Genomic DNA, 13,711 nt, shown 5'->3' on the forward strand with positions numbered 1-13,711 from the left:
CCCTGACAGCATGCCACAATGACATCGTCTGGGAGTAATTGCTGCCACTCTCCCTTCCGTTTCTTCTACTGGTTGTGTCAACTCTAGCTCCTAGCCTGTTTTCATGACTTTCACTCTATTTCACTGTAGACTTCCTTGCTCCTTGGTTAGCTCTCAGTCCTATGCATTTTCCAGGACATCCAGAAAAAAAAATCCATCAGGAAAGCAGATACCGACTGTCTCATCATAATCTGTTCCATGAAGCCATTTTACTTTATAGCTTACACTTTTTAATGCTATAACCTTTCCAAGATTTAAATTCTAAATTGTACTGCCTAATAGAAACCAGTGCTAATTGCTCCCTGAAGTTCAGTCTGTTATTTTGGAAGGAATGTAATAATGTTGGCAGGAGGCCAGCGAAGGTACCGCCCCTCCCAGACTACTCAATTTTGCATAGTGACATCCACAGACTTCTGTTTTTTAAACATTTCATGTACTAAGGGAAATGTAAGAGATAACTGTCTGAAATGAGAGCAATGTTAAAAGCTAGAACAGGAAGGACACAGCTAATGAGAGGCTAGGAAATGAGATAATCTCTTTTATAGAATCATCTGATATTGAGGAAACAAGGAATTTACAAAGGAGGGGATACAATGAAATTAACCAATGAGTGGTTGATCCTTTGGGATCAGCAACCTTTAGACGTGGACCTAATAAAAAGCCTGTGGTAGATGAATGTACTAGGGCTGATCTATTCAAGAGTTTCTTTTAAGTGTAGTTCCCTCCCACCCCCCAAGACTCAGAAAACTATATCCTAGGTTAAGAAGTGAAAGAATCAAGGTAGGGGCAAAATGCCATTCCTGTATTATTTTCTAAGTGACCTATTCATAAAACAACACAAAACCCCTAAAACCCCTCAAATCCAGCTATTAATTCCATGTCCCAGTAAATCAGAAACATCCATTTCATGTGCTAGAACATGAAGAGATGGTGTAGCTGTCAGAGGATCAACCCTGACTGCTTATTCTAAAAGCCTAGTGTCCAAGAAAGGCTTGATAATCTAGAAATCAAAATTGTACTTGTAAAAATTCATTATCCTGTAGGTACGTCAAATGTCTGCATTTTATTGCTTTTAAATTATACTTTAATTTTTAAAAACATAAAAAAAGATTGGAAAAGGAGAAATAAAAGGTACATTATCAGATCCTGTGGCTAAATTAAATAATTTTTATCTACTGTCTTTAACAGTATCAAAAGCAGGAAACAATAAGCAAAGGTTTAACAAAAAAGCTTCTGAGCTGCCTAAACACACAATTCCCTTGGATTATTAAACGGACTTCAGTAAGTGATGACACTCCACTTTTTCAATTAAAAAACTGTAATTCAGGTGGCTAAAGTGGGAGGACTGCTTGAGCCCAGGAGTTTGAAACCAGCCTGGGGGACAGAGTGAGACTTTTTTTTTCCCTTTTATTGGTCTGCTCTGTTGCCCAGGCTGGTGTGCAGCGGTGCAAACATAGCTCACTGCAGTCTCAATCTCCTGGGCTTGATTGATCTTCTCACCTCAGCCTCCTGAATAGCTGTGACTAGTGTACATCACCATGCCCCGCTAATTTTTCTTTTTTCAGGCAGTGTCTAATGCTGTCACCCAGGCTGGAGTGTGCTGGCACTATCAAACCTGACTGCAGCCTCAACCTCCAAGCTCAGGTGATCCTCCTACCTCAGACTCCTGAGTAGCTGGGACCACAGGCACATTCCACTATGCACGTCTAATTTTTGTATTTTTTTTTGTAGAGGTGAGTTTTTGCCACGTTGCCCAGGCTGGTATCAAACTATTTGGCTTAAGCAATCTGCCCGCCTTGGCCTTCCAAAGTGCTGGGATTACAGGCATGAGCTACCCTGCCTGGCCCACTCAGATTTTTCAATTTTTTTGTAGAGATGGGGGTCTCACCATGTTGCCCAGGCTGATGAAACCCCATATTAAACCCCACAACCACAACAAAACTGTAGAGAATTCTTGGGGGTGATGAGCAAGGTTTGAATTTTTTCCTTTCCATTATTTTCTATGGTCTATAATTTAAGAATAGCTTAACTTTTTCATCAATATGAAAGTCATACATATTCATCCTAGCAAATCAAGACTCTGGCTCTTGGGATTTAGGCATTTCATGGTGTGGGGAGGATTAGATACATTTATTAAAAATCCAGGCTGAAAAACAGAGGTCTTGTCCATCTGGAGATCTTATATTTATTTGAAAACCAAGTTCTGTGAAAGAGCACACTAAATAGTCATATATCTTCTCTTCAACCAAAGACTTGGAGACAAGGTTCTTCAGGTCAGCGCAGAGGCAACAATACATGCATTGAATAGCAGTTCTCAGCACGAATTTCCTCATAAGCATTTCCAATATGAGCCTGAACAATCTTCTTCTTCAGATAAGCAAATGAGATCCTGGGAAAGGGAAGAGAGAACAGTAGTAGCTAGGGTCATTCTTGATTTTATTTTTTTTTTTGAGACGGAGTTTCGCTCTTGTTACCCAGGCTGGAGTGCAATGGCACGATCTCGGCTCACCTCAACCTCCGCCTCCTGGGTTCAGGCAATTCTCCTGCCTCAGCCTCCTGAGTAGCTGGGATTACAGGCATACGCCACCATGCCCAGCTGAATTTTTGTATTTTTAGTAGAGACAGGGTTTCACCATGTTGACCGGGCGCGGTGGCTCAAGCCTGTAATACCAGCACTTTGGGAGGCCGAGGCCGGTGGATCACGAGGTCAAGAGATAGAGACCATCCAGGTCATTCTTAATTTTAAGACATTCTTTTTTTCCTCTTTTACTACTAACTGTTGAAATCTAAAACTAGGCCCCAACCTTGCCTCTGCAATCCTACTATACCAGTTTGTGCCAAGACAGACTATAGTTTCCAAACTCCTAATGGACTGAATATTTTACCCTTTTGAAAACTAACAAGATTCCACTTTCCGTCTATAAACCTCTAAGCCGTTCCATGGTTAACTGCCTTGAAAGCTGTAATCAAGCGTTTTCTATAAGGTACTGCCAAAGGCTTGAAGGGAGCTAACGTGATCACCTCAATTCTCCTACAGACTGAGTGATTGTGATAGCCTACACTGTCTTGTGCTGGCTGGGTAAAGCCAAACAAACCATCAAGGCGGAAAGATAATTTTCAAAAATAAGTTTAGAAAACAGGAAGGTTAGTATAAATCTCCCTTTATCTCAGGTCCAAATTAATAGTCTTCCTGAGGTATAAATATATTTTCCTACTAATGGCAGGTTTTGCCTTAATATTTATCTGAGATTTCTGCAAAGCTTTCCTTAATTGCTAGTCAGTATCTAAGACACAGCATGCTAGATTTGCAACCAGACCTTTAAATATAACAAATGACACTATCCTAATTTTCTTTAACAAGTAAAATGAATTGGCTGTGCGAGGTGGCTCACACCTGTAATCCCAGCACTTTGGAAGGCTGAGGTGGGTGGATCACCTGAGGTTGGGAGTTCAAGACCAGCCTGACCAACATGGAGAAACCCGTCTCTACTAAAAATGCAAAATTAGCTGGACATGGTGGCACATGCTTGTAATCCCAGAGAATCACTTGAATCTGGGAGGCAGAGGTTGCAATGAGCAGAGATTGCACCATTGCACTCCAGGCTGGGCAACAATAGCGAAATTCTGTCTCGGAAAAAAAAAAAAATGTAGAATGAATTAATAGTTGTCTGAAAAAGTGTTTGTGCTTGGGTGGAATTAGGACACATCGATTATCTCTCAAAATGTCTTCAAATATGTGATGAACACTCAAAAGAAAATGAGGAGGCCAGGCGCGGTGGCTCACGCCTGTAATCCCAGCACTTTGGGAGGCCGAGGCAGGCGGATCACAAGGTCAGGAGATCGAGACCATTCTGGCCAACATGGTGAAACCCCGTCTCTACCAAAAATACAAAAATTAGCTGGGCATGGTGGCGCGCGCCTGTAATCCCAGCTACTCAGGAAGCTGAGGCAGGAGAATTGCTTGAACCCAGGAGGCGGAGGTTGCAGTGAGCTGAGATTGCGCCACTGCACTCTAGTCTGGTGCCTGGCGACCGAGCAAGACTTTGTCTCAAAAAAAAAAAGAAAAGAAAATGGGGAAACGAAGAATGCCAATTTCATGAAATTAGATTACTCCAATCTTTCCCATCTAAAGACTCCCTTTCAACACTGTTAAGACACTGATATAGTAAATAATCTTTTTCAAATGGACACAGCCTTGTGGTTAGTCTAAATGACTTCAAAGTCCCTATAAACACCATGTCTTATACACAGTAGAGATTCAATAGGACCATAGAATAAATGAATGTTAAAGTTTCTAGTGCCAAAACTATTGCCAAAGGAGATGGGGAGAGAGGAAGATCAGTGAGAAGCCTGTATCTGTGCTACTCAAAAGTGTGACCTATGGGCCAGTGCCAGTCCACAGCTATAACTGATCCACAACAAGGAGCTTACATAAGAATGTAAATCAACTCTATCACTAAACAAACTGCAGTTCAGCTGACATTTTGGGGAAGACTTTCTTGATGAAGGAAGCATTGAGCAGACTGACATTCTGAAGTAAGCTTCCTATCTCCTTATGGACCTATAAAAACAGTCTACAGACCAGCCACTTTGAATAACATTAGTAGAGTCCTCGAGTATAGAGTCCAAGAGGAAAGAAAAAGGAATTTGTGGCTATATATGTGGAAAAAGGTTGAAAGAGGAGGAAGTTTTAATACTGTTCAGGTAAATAACGATTAAACACAAAAGGAAAGAAAAGTGAGATGATGTCCTTGCAAAAAACATTTATGACGTATTGACAAAGAAGTTTCCCTTCATAATTTTGTTGCACACACACCTCTGGTCCTTAATCATCAATATACTCAAATGGTTCTGGGGGTTCTGGCTCTTGCTCCTCCTCCTCGATTTTTGGGCCATGTGCTGCCACAGGTTCCACCAGCTCCTCAATGTCTTCACTAGTATCCTTCAGAATGATGATGCCTCCAATAGAGAGCTAAAAACACACAGAGAGACGTGCAGAAGCATAAGCTCCACTCAAATTTCAAGCGTGTTCCACAATCTAGAGTACATACTTGTTAAACGGTACTTTAAAACTACTTAAATGATTTGGAAGTGGAAAACCGGAAGAGAATTCTACTGGGATAAAGACAACTGATCTATAAGAAGTATTTGCTAACTGAACCCAGTGGCTCTAGATGGTCTAACATGTGATGCTGTTCTACTTAGATGATGCATCCCAATTTAAGAATAGTTATTTCCCAGCCATGGCCTTGACTACCAGCCTCAGTTTCACTGCAGGGAGAATGTTTACTTCCCAATTACAGTATCCTAATTCCTTCCCACTCAAGATGTGGTCCTGGACCGGTAGCATCATTATCACCTGGAGCTTGTTAAAAATGCAGAAAAGCTGGCCCCACCCTAGATCTGCAGAATCTGCATTCTAACAAGATCCTAGACAATCTGGATGCAAACTAAAGTTTGAGAAGCGCTCCAGTCTGACGGTTACGGTATTATTTGAGAAATAACAATCACTTTGAACACAAGAAAGTGTATAAATTAAAACCCAATTATTCTCCAGCAATTTCAGAATGGAGAGAATAACACAAATATCCCAGATACCTGAGGGTTTTTCACTTTAATCTATAAATCCATGTGATACAAGCCAATGAAAAAATATACGGGAAACAAAAGGGAAGTACACTGCTGCAGCACTTCTATTAAGCCCTCTCCCAAACATATTACAGAAGGTAAATTCAAACACTAAACTATTCACCCCTCTCTGGTGTGCTAATCTTATTCTATTTGCTTGCCTGTGTCAAAGGAAATGGAAAGCTGCTCTATGTAATTAAATCAGTCAACAGTGGCAGGGCACATCTGGAAAAAGCATATTTCTACCAAAGCACATTACTGGGAAGGAAAAGAAGCACAAGTACATCAGTCAAATGATTCACATATGTATAAGCATCCCTGCAGTTCAACCTAATCCGATTTTTACTCATCAGAATTCTGCCCTGCCATGCTATAAAACTGGTGTGCCTTCATGAACTCCAAACTATTTCCCTTCTGCCAACACACATATCGATACATTTTTCTACAACCCTTTCCCTTAAAAAGTTTGCTTTTCTTGAAGAGGATACATTTTATAAATGGACCCTGCCTTTACTGCCAATACTCCAAGAATGGAGTATAGGGCCACTGTCCTAATCCTCCAGAGCCTAAAAGTATACTTGAACCAAATGGAGACGAATCTCCTACCAAACAGAAGAAAATACCCATGTTCACAAGAGGACCTTCTATGTTTTGGAAACATGTGGCTCCAGGTTATGCTATTTCATGCTTAACTGGAATAAAATAATCCAACTTAATCAAAGGAGGGCCTCACTGTACAAAAACAACAAAAAACCCCCAAACCAATAATCCAACTTAAATCCTGCAATATAATCAACACATGGAAAGGGATGTTTATAGCTCTACATGATCTAGGTTTGTTAATGCTTTATATGTTGGTGAGAAAGTTCCTACTCTCTATGCATAAGATACATGATTTTCTGTTCTCTGGGGAGGCTAATTACAACTGCAGATACAGGCAATAAAACACTTCCTCCTGCCAAGTGCTCTACCCTTGCTTCACAGTGGACAGGAAGCAGGGTAGGAATATTACTTGTTTCCAAAACTACAGCTGTCTCTTTCAAATTCAGTGTCTGAGAAAGGGTCCTATGACCTTGCCACTGAGGGTAGGGAACTGAGTCACTGGGCACCCCTTTCTTCACTGCACAAACACAGAGGCAGTGTTTTTTTTCTTAAAATGAGATATATTAACATAAAATTCAGTCTCAAAGTATACAATTTATATAAGACTACATTCACAAACTTGTGCAGCTATTAATACTTCTGCTACCTATTTCAAAAATGTCTGTATCAACCTAAAGAAACTGTACATCCATTAGCAGCCACTCTCTATTCTCCCCTTCCCGTTCTTGGTAACCACCAAACTAACTTTCGTCTCTATAGAGTTGCCTTTTCTGAATGTTTCACATAAAGGGACCATATGCAGTCTTTTATGTCTGGCTTCTTTTACTTAAAATAATGTTTTCAAGGTTCACATACACTGTAGCATATATCAGTAAGTCTTTCCTTTTTATGATCAAATAATATTCCATTATTATTTCACATTATTCATTTATCAGTTGATAAGACATTTAAGTTGTTTCTGTTTTACGGCTATTATATGAATCATGCTGATATGAGCGTTAGTGTGCAAAATTTTGTGTGAAGTTTTCATTTCTCTTAGGTATGGAATGGAATTGCTGGGTCATATAAGACTACATTTAACTTTTTGAGCAACTACCAAACTCTTTTTTTCTACTGTGGCTATAAGTTTACTTTCCCACTAGTACTCTATGAGGGTTCCAATTTCTGCATATTCTTGTCAATGATTATTATTGTGTGTCTTTTTGATTACAGCCATCCTGGTGGGTAGATGTGGTATCTTCTTATGGTTTTGTGTTTCTTCTTAAATTAAGAGATTGGGTCTTGCTATGATGCCCAGGCTGGTGTCCAATGGCTGCTCACAGGCACAATCATATTGCACTATAGCTTCTAGCTACTGGGCTCAAGCAATCCTCCTGCCTCAGTCTCCTGTGTAGCTGAGACAATAAGTGGGCACCATTGCACCTGTTATGGTTTTGATTTGCATTTTCCTAACGAGTAATGATGTTGGGCATCTTTTCATGTACTTATTTTGTCCATTTGTACATCTTTTTTTTTGAGAAATGTCTATTCAAATCATTTGCCTGTTTTAAAATTAGGTTGTCTTTTTTGTTTTTTTGAGACGGAGTTTCACTCATGTTACCCAGGCTGGAGTGCAATGGTGCGATCTCGGCTCACCACAACCTCCGCCTCCTGGGTTCAGGCAATTCTCCTGCCTCAGCCTCCTGAGTAGCTGGGATTACAGGCACGCACCACCATGCGCAGCTAATTTTTTGTATTTTTGGTAGAGACGGGGTTTCACCATGTTGACCAGGATGGTCTCGATCTCTTGACCTCGTGATCCACCCGCCTCGGCCTCCCAAAGTGCTGGGATTACAGGCTTGAGCCACCGCGCCCGGCCTAGGTTGTCTTTTTATTGTTGAGTTGGAGGAGCTCTTTATATGTTCTAGATATAATTGTCTTATCAGATAAATGATTTAAAAATATTTTCTCCTATTCTGTGGGTTGTTTTTTTACCTTCTTGATAGTGTACTTACAACACAGAATCTTTTCTTTGTTGCTTTTGCCTTAGGTATCATATATTAGAAAACACTGCTTAGTCCAAGGTTATGAAAATTTACACATATGCTTTCTTCTATGAGTAATAGTTTTTGCTCTTATATTTAAGCCTTCAATTCATTTTCAGTTAATTTTGCATATGACATGAGACAGGGGTCCACCTTCATTCTTTTGCAGGTGGAGATCCAATAGTCCCAGCACTATTCCTTGAAAAGGCTACTCTTCATTGAATGGTCTTAGTGACACTGTAAAAAATAAATTGACCATAGGTGTATGGGCTTATTTCTGGAATTTCAATATAATTTCACTGATCTATATATTTATCCGTATGTCAATACTACACAGTCTTAATTACTGTACCTTTGTATTAACTTTTAAGTGTGATTCTTCCAATTTTGTTTTTTATTTTAAAGTTTGTCTGGCTATTCTGGGTCCCTTGCATTTCCATACTAATTTTAGGATCAGCTTGTCCATTTCTCCAAAAAAGGTAGCAGAGATAAGGATACACTGAATCTATAGATTGAACTGGGGAGCACTGCCATCTGAAAATATTAAGTCTTCTAATTCATGAATATGACTGACTGGTCTCTAGACTGATGGTCTTTACTATCAGGGCAATTCAGGCCTTAGAGAATGAGTTGGGGAGTGTTTCCACCTCTTATTTTTTAGGATAGTTTGTGAAGGATTAGTGTTCGTTTTTTTCTTTCAATGTTTGGATAGAATATATCAGCAAAGCAATCTGCCCTTGAGTTTTTCTTTGTAGAAGGATTTCCTATTATTATTATTATTTTTTTTTTGAGACAGAGTCTTGATCTGTCACCCAGGCTGGAGTGCAGTGGCGTGATCTCAGCTCACTGCAACCTCCGCCTTCCAGGTTCAAGTGATTCTCCTGCCTTAGCCTCCTCAGTTGCTGGGATTACAGGTGCACGCCACCATGCCTGGCTAACTTTTGTATTTTTAGTAAAGACGGGGTTTCACTATGTTGGTCAGGTTGGTCTTGAACTCCTGACCCTGTGATCTGCTTGCCTTGGCCTCCCAAAGTGCTGGGATTACAGGCGTGACCACTGCCTCTGGCAGGATTTCCAATTATTAATGCAATTTCCTTATGCAGGTCTATTTGGATTTTCTATTTCTTCTTGAGTCAGTTTTGGTAGTTTGTGTCTTTCTAGGAACTTGTTAATTTCATCTATGTTATCTAATTCATTGGCATAAAATTGCTCATAGTAGTCCCTTACAATTTTTTTTCTTCTCTAACATTGGTAGTAATGTTCCCTCTTTCTTTCCTGATTTTTTTTTGTTGTTGTTGTTTGTTTTGAGAAAGGATCTCATGAGCTCTGTTGCTCATGCTGGAGTTCAGTGGTGAGATCTCAGCTCACTGCAACCTCGGCCTCCTGAGCTCAAGCAATCCTCCTACCTTAGGCTCCCAAGTGGCTTGGACTACAGGCATGTACCACCACATTTGGCTAATTTTTAAATTTTTTGTAGTGATGAGGACTCACTATATTGCCCAAGCTGGTCTTGAACTCCTGGGCTCAAGTGATCCTCCTGCCTTGCCTCCTAAAATGTTGGGATTACAAGTGTGAGCCACCATGCTTGGGGCCTCTTTGATTTTATTGAGTCTTCTTTTTCTCTTGATCAGTCTAGCTAAAGGTTTATCAATTACATTGATCTTTGGAAAGAAACGGCTTCTAGTTTTGTTAATTTTCTCTATTATTTTATTTCTATTTCATTACTTTCTGCTCTAATACTTGTCACTTCCTTCCTTCTGCTTGATTTTAGTTTAGTTTGCACTTCTTTTTGCTAGTTTCTTAAAGTAGATGAGTAGGTTATTATTTGAGATCTTATTTTTTAAGACAGGCATTTACAGCTATACATTTTCCCTCTAAGCACTTCTTTCACTGAATCCTGTTAAGTATTGGCCATTTTCCTTTTAATTTCTCTCCAAGTATTTTCCAGTTTTCCATGTGTTCTTCTTTGATTTATTGCTTGTTTAGAAGTACATTGTTTGATTTACACGTTATCTATAATTTTCTTAAATATCCTTTTGTTATTGATTTCTATTTTCATTCAACTGTGAACAGAGAACATATTTTGTATTATTTCAACCCTTTTAAATTTACTGACACTTGATTTATGGCCTAAGATGTGGTCTATCCTGGAGAACGTTCTATATGTACTTGAGAAGAATGTGTACTCGGCTGTTGTTGGTTAGACTGTTCTATAGATGTATTAGGTCTTCTGGCTTATAATGCTATTTAAATCTTCTGCCTAGTTGTTCCACCTGTTATTGAAAGTGGGGGGCTGGGCATGGTGGCTCATGCCTGTAATCCCAGCACTTTGGGAAGCTGAGTAGATCACCTGAGTTCAGGAGTTCAAGACCAGCCTGGCCAACAAGGTGGGACTCCGTCTCTACTAAAAATACAAAAATTCGCTGAGTGTGGTGGTGCACACTTGTAATCCTAGTTACTCAGGAGACTGAGGCCGAAGGATTGCTTGAACCCAGGAGGCAGAGGTTGCAGTAAGCCAAGATCATGCCACTGCACTCTAGCGTAGGCAACACAGCAAGACTCTTTACTGCTGACATGTCTATTCCTCATTTCAGTTCTATCAGGTTTTTTTTTTTTTTTTTTTTTTTTTGAGACAGAGTGTCACTTTGTCACCCAGGCTGGATGGAGTGCAATGGTACGATCTTGGCTCACTGCAACCTACGCCTCCTGGATTCAAGTGATTCTCCTGTCTCAGCCTCTCCAGTAGGTGGGACTACAGGCACATGCCACCACGCCTGGCTAATTTTTGTATTTTTAGTAGAGATGGAGTTTCACCATGCTGGCCAGGCTGGTCTCAAACTCCTGACCTCAGGTGATCCACCCGCCTCGGCCTGCCAAAGTGCTGGGATTACAGATGTGAGCCACTGGGCCCAGAAAATTCTATCAATTTTTGCTTTATGTATTTTGGGACTCTGCTATTAAGTACATAAGTTTATAATAGTTATATTCTCCTGATTGATCAACCCTTATGTTTCCTCTTTGTATCTGGCAACATTTCTGTCTAAAGTCTATTTTGTCTAATATTTTGTCTAGAGCTAACAGTTCTAGCTCTCTTTTGGTTACTGTTTACATGAAATATGTTTTCCCATCCTTTGCTTTCTATTTGTGTTTTTGAATTTAACCATGTCTAATCTAGAGAGCACAAAGTTTGATTGATCATTTAAAAAAATCAATTTGGTTTCACATGCATATGCTAAAAAAAAATCAATTTGGCTAATCTTTGCCTTTTAAGTGGAGTGTTTAACCCATTTACATTTTATGTAATTACTGATGAGGTATGATCTATGCCTGCCATTTTGCTATTTATTTTCTGTTTTACATCTCTCTGCCATCCACTCTTTTTTTAGAGATGGGGTTTAGCTATGTTGCCCAGGATGGCTTCGAGCAATTCTCCCGCCTCAACCTTCTGAGTAGTCTATGTCTTACATCTTTTTGTTCTGCTATTATTTCATTGCTGGCTTCCTTGGTATTAAATAGATATTTTCTGGTATATTACTTTAATTCCCTTGTTTCTTTTATTTGTTTTTTATTTTTTTGAGTTACTTTCTTAGCATTTGCCTTCAGATTACAATTAACATTTTAAGAATTTACTTTGACTAATACCAATTTAATTTCAATCATATACAAGAACTATGCTCCTAGACAGCTGTGTTCCCCCACTCTTTTGTGCTGTTGTGATAATACTAATTATATCCCTATACATTATGTGCACATCATTGTCCATTTGTAATTATTATTTTATACAGATGTCTTTTAAATAAGATACAAAAAAAGGTACATCCATCATGTAATGGTGAGCACTCTGGACTCTGACAAAAAGTTACAAAATCTTTTTGTATAAAAAACACATGTATACTATCTTTTATATTTACTTACATAGTTGCACTCATCAGTACTCTATTTTTTTCATGCAGATGCAAATTATTGTCTAGCGTCCTTTCATTTCAGCCTGAAGAGTATCCTTTAAGGAAAGTCTGCTAACAACGAACTGTTGTTTTTATCTAGGAATATCTTAATTTCTTCTTTATTTTTGAAGGATAGTTTTACTAGATATAGAATTTGTGGTTGAGATTCTTTTACTTTCAGCACTTTAAACATGTCACAAAACTGCCTTCTGGCCGCCACGGTTCCTGATAAAAAAAAAAATCACCAGTCGATCTTACCGAGGATATTTTGTACTTGATGAGTTACTTCTCTTGCTACTTTCAAGATTTCTTCTTTATTTTCAACAGATTGATTGTAATACGTCTAGGTGTAGATCTCTTGAGTTTATCCTTCATGAAATTCATTGAGCTTCCTGATTGTGCAGATTAATGTTTTTCATCCAAATTGGGAAGTCTGGCTATTAGTTCTTCAAATAATCTTCTGTCCTTTTTGGACTCCAATTATGCATATGTTAGTATGCTTTATAACATTCCACAGGTCTCTGAGGCTCTCTGTTCATTCCACTTCATTGTTTTTGGTCATTCTTCAGGTGAATAATCTCAATTAATTTACCTTCAAGTTTGCTCATTCTTTCTTCTGCCTCTCAAACATGCTGTAGAGCCTCTAGTGAATTTTTTATTTTAGTTATAATACTTTTCAGCTAGAGAATTTCTATTTATTTCTCATGATTTATATCTCTTTATGGATATTCGTTATTTAATGAATCACCATTCTTATGCTCTCTTTTAGTTCTTTGAACATATTTAAAATAGTTGATTAATTCTGCCTATTAACTCCAGTATTTAGGCTTCCTGAAGGACAGTTTCTACTCATTGCCATTACTGGACCATACTTTGTTTCTTTACATGTCTCATAAATTTTTGTTAAAAACTAGACATTTAAAATAGGCTGGGCGTGGTGGCTCTTGCCTGTAATCCCAGCACATTAGGAGGCCCAAGCAGGTGTATCACTTGAAGACAGGCATCTGAGACCAGCCTGGCTAACATGGTGAAACCCCATCTTTACTAAAAATACAAAAATTAGCCAAGTATGGTGGCACATGCCTATAATCCCAGCTACTTGGGAGGCTGAGGCATGAGAATCGTTTGAACCTGGGAGGTGGAGGTTGCAGTGAGCTGAGATTGTGCCACATAGTGTGACCCTGTCTGAAAACAAAAAACAAAAGCCATAATGTGCCAGGTGCTGAGACTCACGCCTATAATCTCAGTACTTTAGGATGCTGATAAGGGTGGATCATCTGAGGTCAAGAGTTCGAGACCAGCCTGGCCAACATGATGAAACCTTGTCTCTACTAAAAATACAAAGAGCTGAGGCACAAGAATTGCTTGAACCCAGGAGGCAGAGGTTGCAGTGAGCTGGGATCGTGCCAATGCACTCTAGCCTGGGTGACAAAGTGAGGCTTTTTAAAAAATAAAAAATAAAATAAAATAAAT

General features: G+C 39.2%; 1 protein-coding gene across 1 annotated transcript in view; it reads right to left on the reverse strand.

Moving 5' to 3' along the window:
- Nucleotides 1–2,199: 2,199 nt before the first annotated feature.
- PSMD1 (proteasome 26S subunit, non-ATPase 1) overlaps nucleotides 2,200–13,711 on the reverse strand; it is a 116,752-nt gene continuing 105,240 nt past the window's right edge. Inside the window, exons 24-25 of the mRNA XM_017529044.2 lie at nucleotides 4,856–5,011; nucleotides 2,200–2,428 (exon numbers count right to left, since the gene is read on the reverse strand). Coding sequence (XP_017384533.1) covers nucleotides 4,865–5,011 — 147 coding nt within the window. The 3' untranslated portion in view covers nucleotides 2,200–2,428; nucleotides 4,856–4,864. The remainder of the gene's footprint in view (nucleotides 2,429–4,855; nucleotides 5,012–13,711) is intronic.

This window comes from Cebus imitator, unplaced genomic scaffold, assembly GCF_001604975.1.
Source record: "Cebus imitator isolate Cc_AM_T3 unplaced genomic scaffold, Cebus_imitator-1.0 Scaffold57, whole genome shotgun sequence".
In the NCBI taxonomy this organism is placed as follows: domain Eukaryota; kingdom Metazoa; phylum Chordata; class Mammalia; order Primates; family Cebidae; genus Cebus; species Cebus imitator.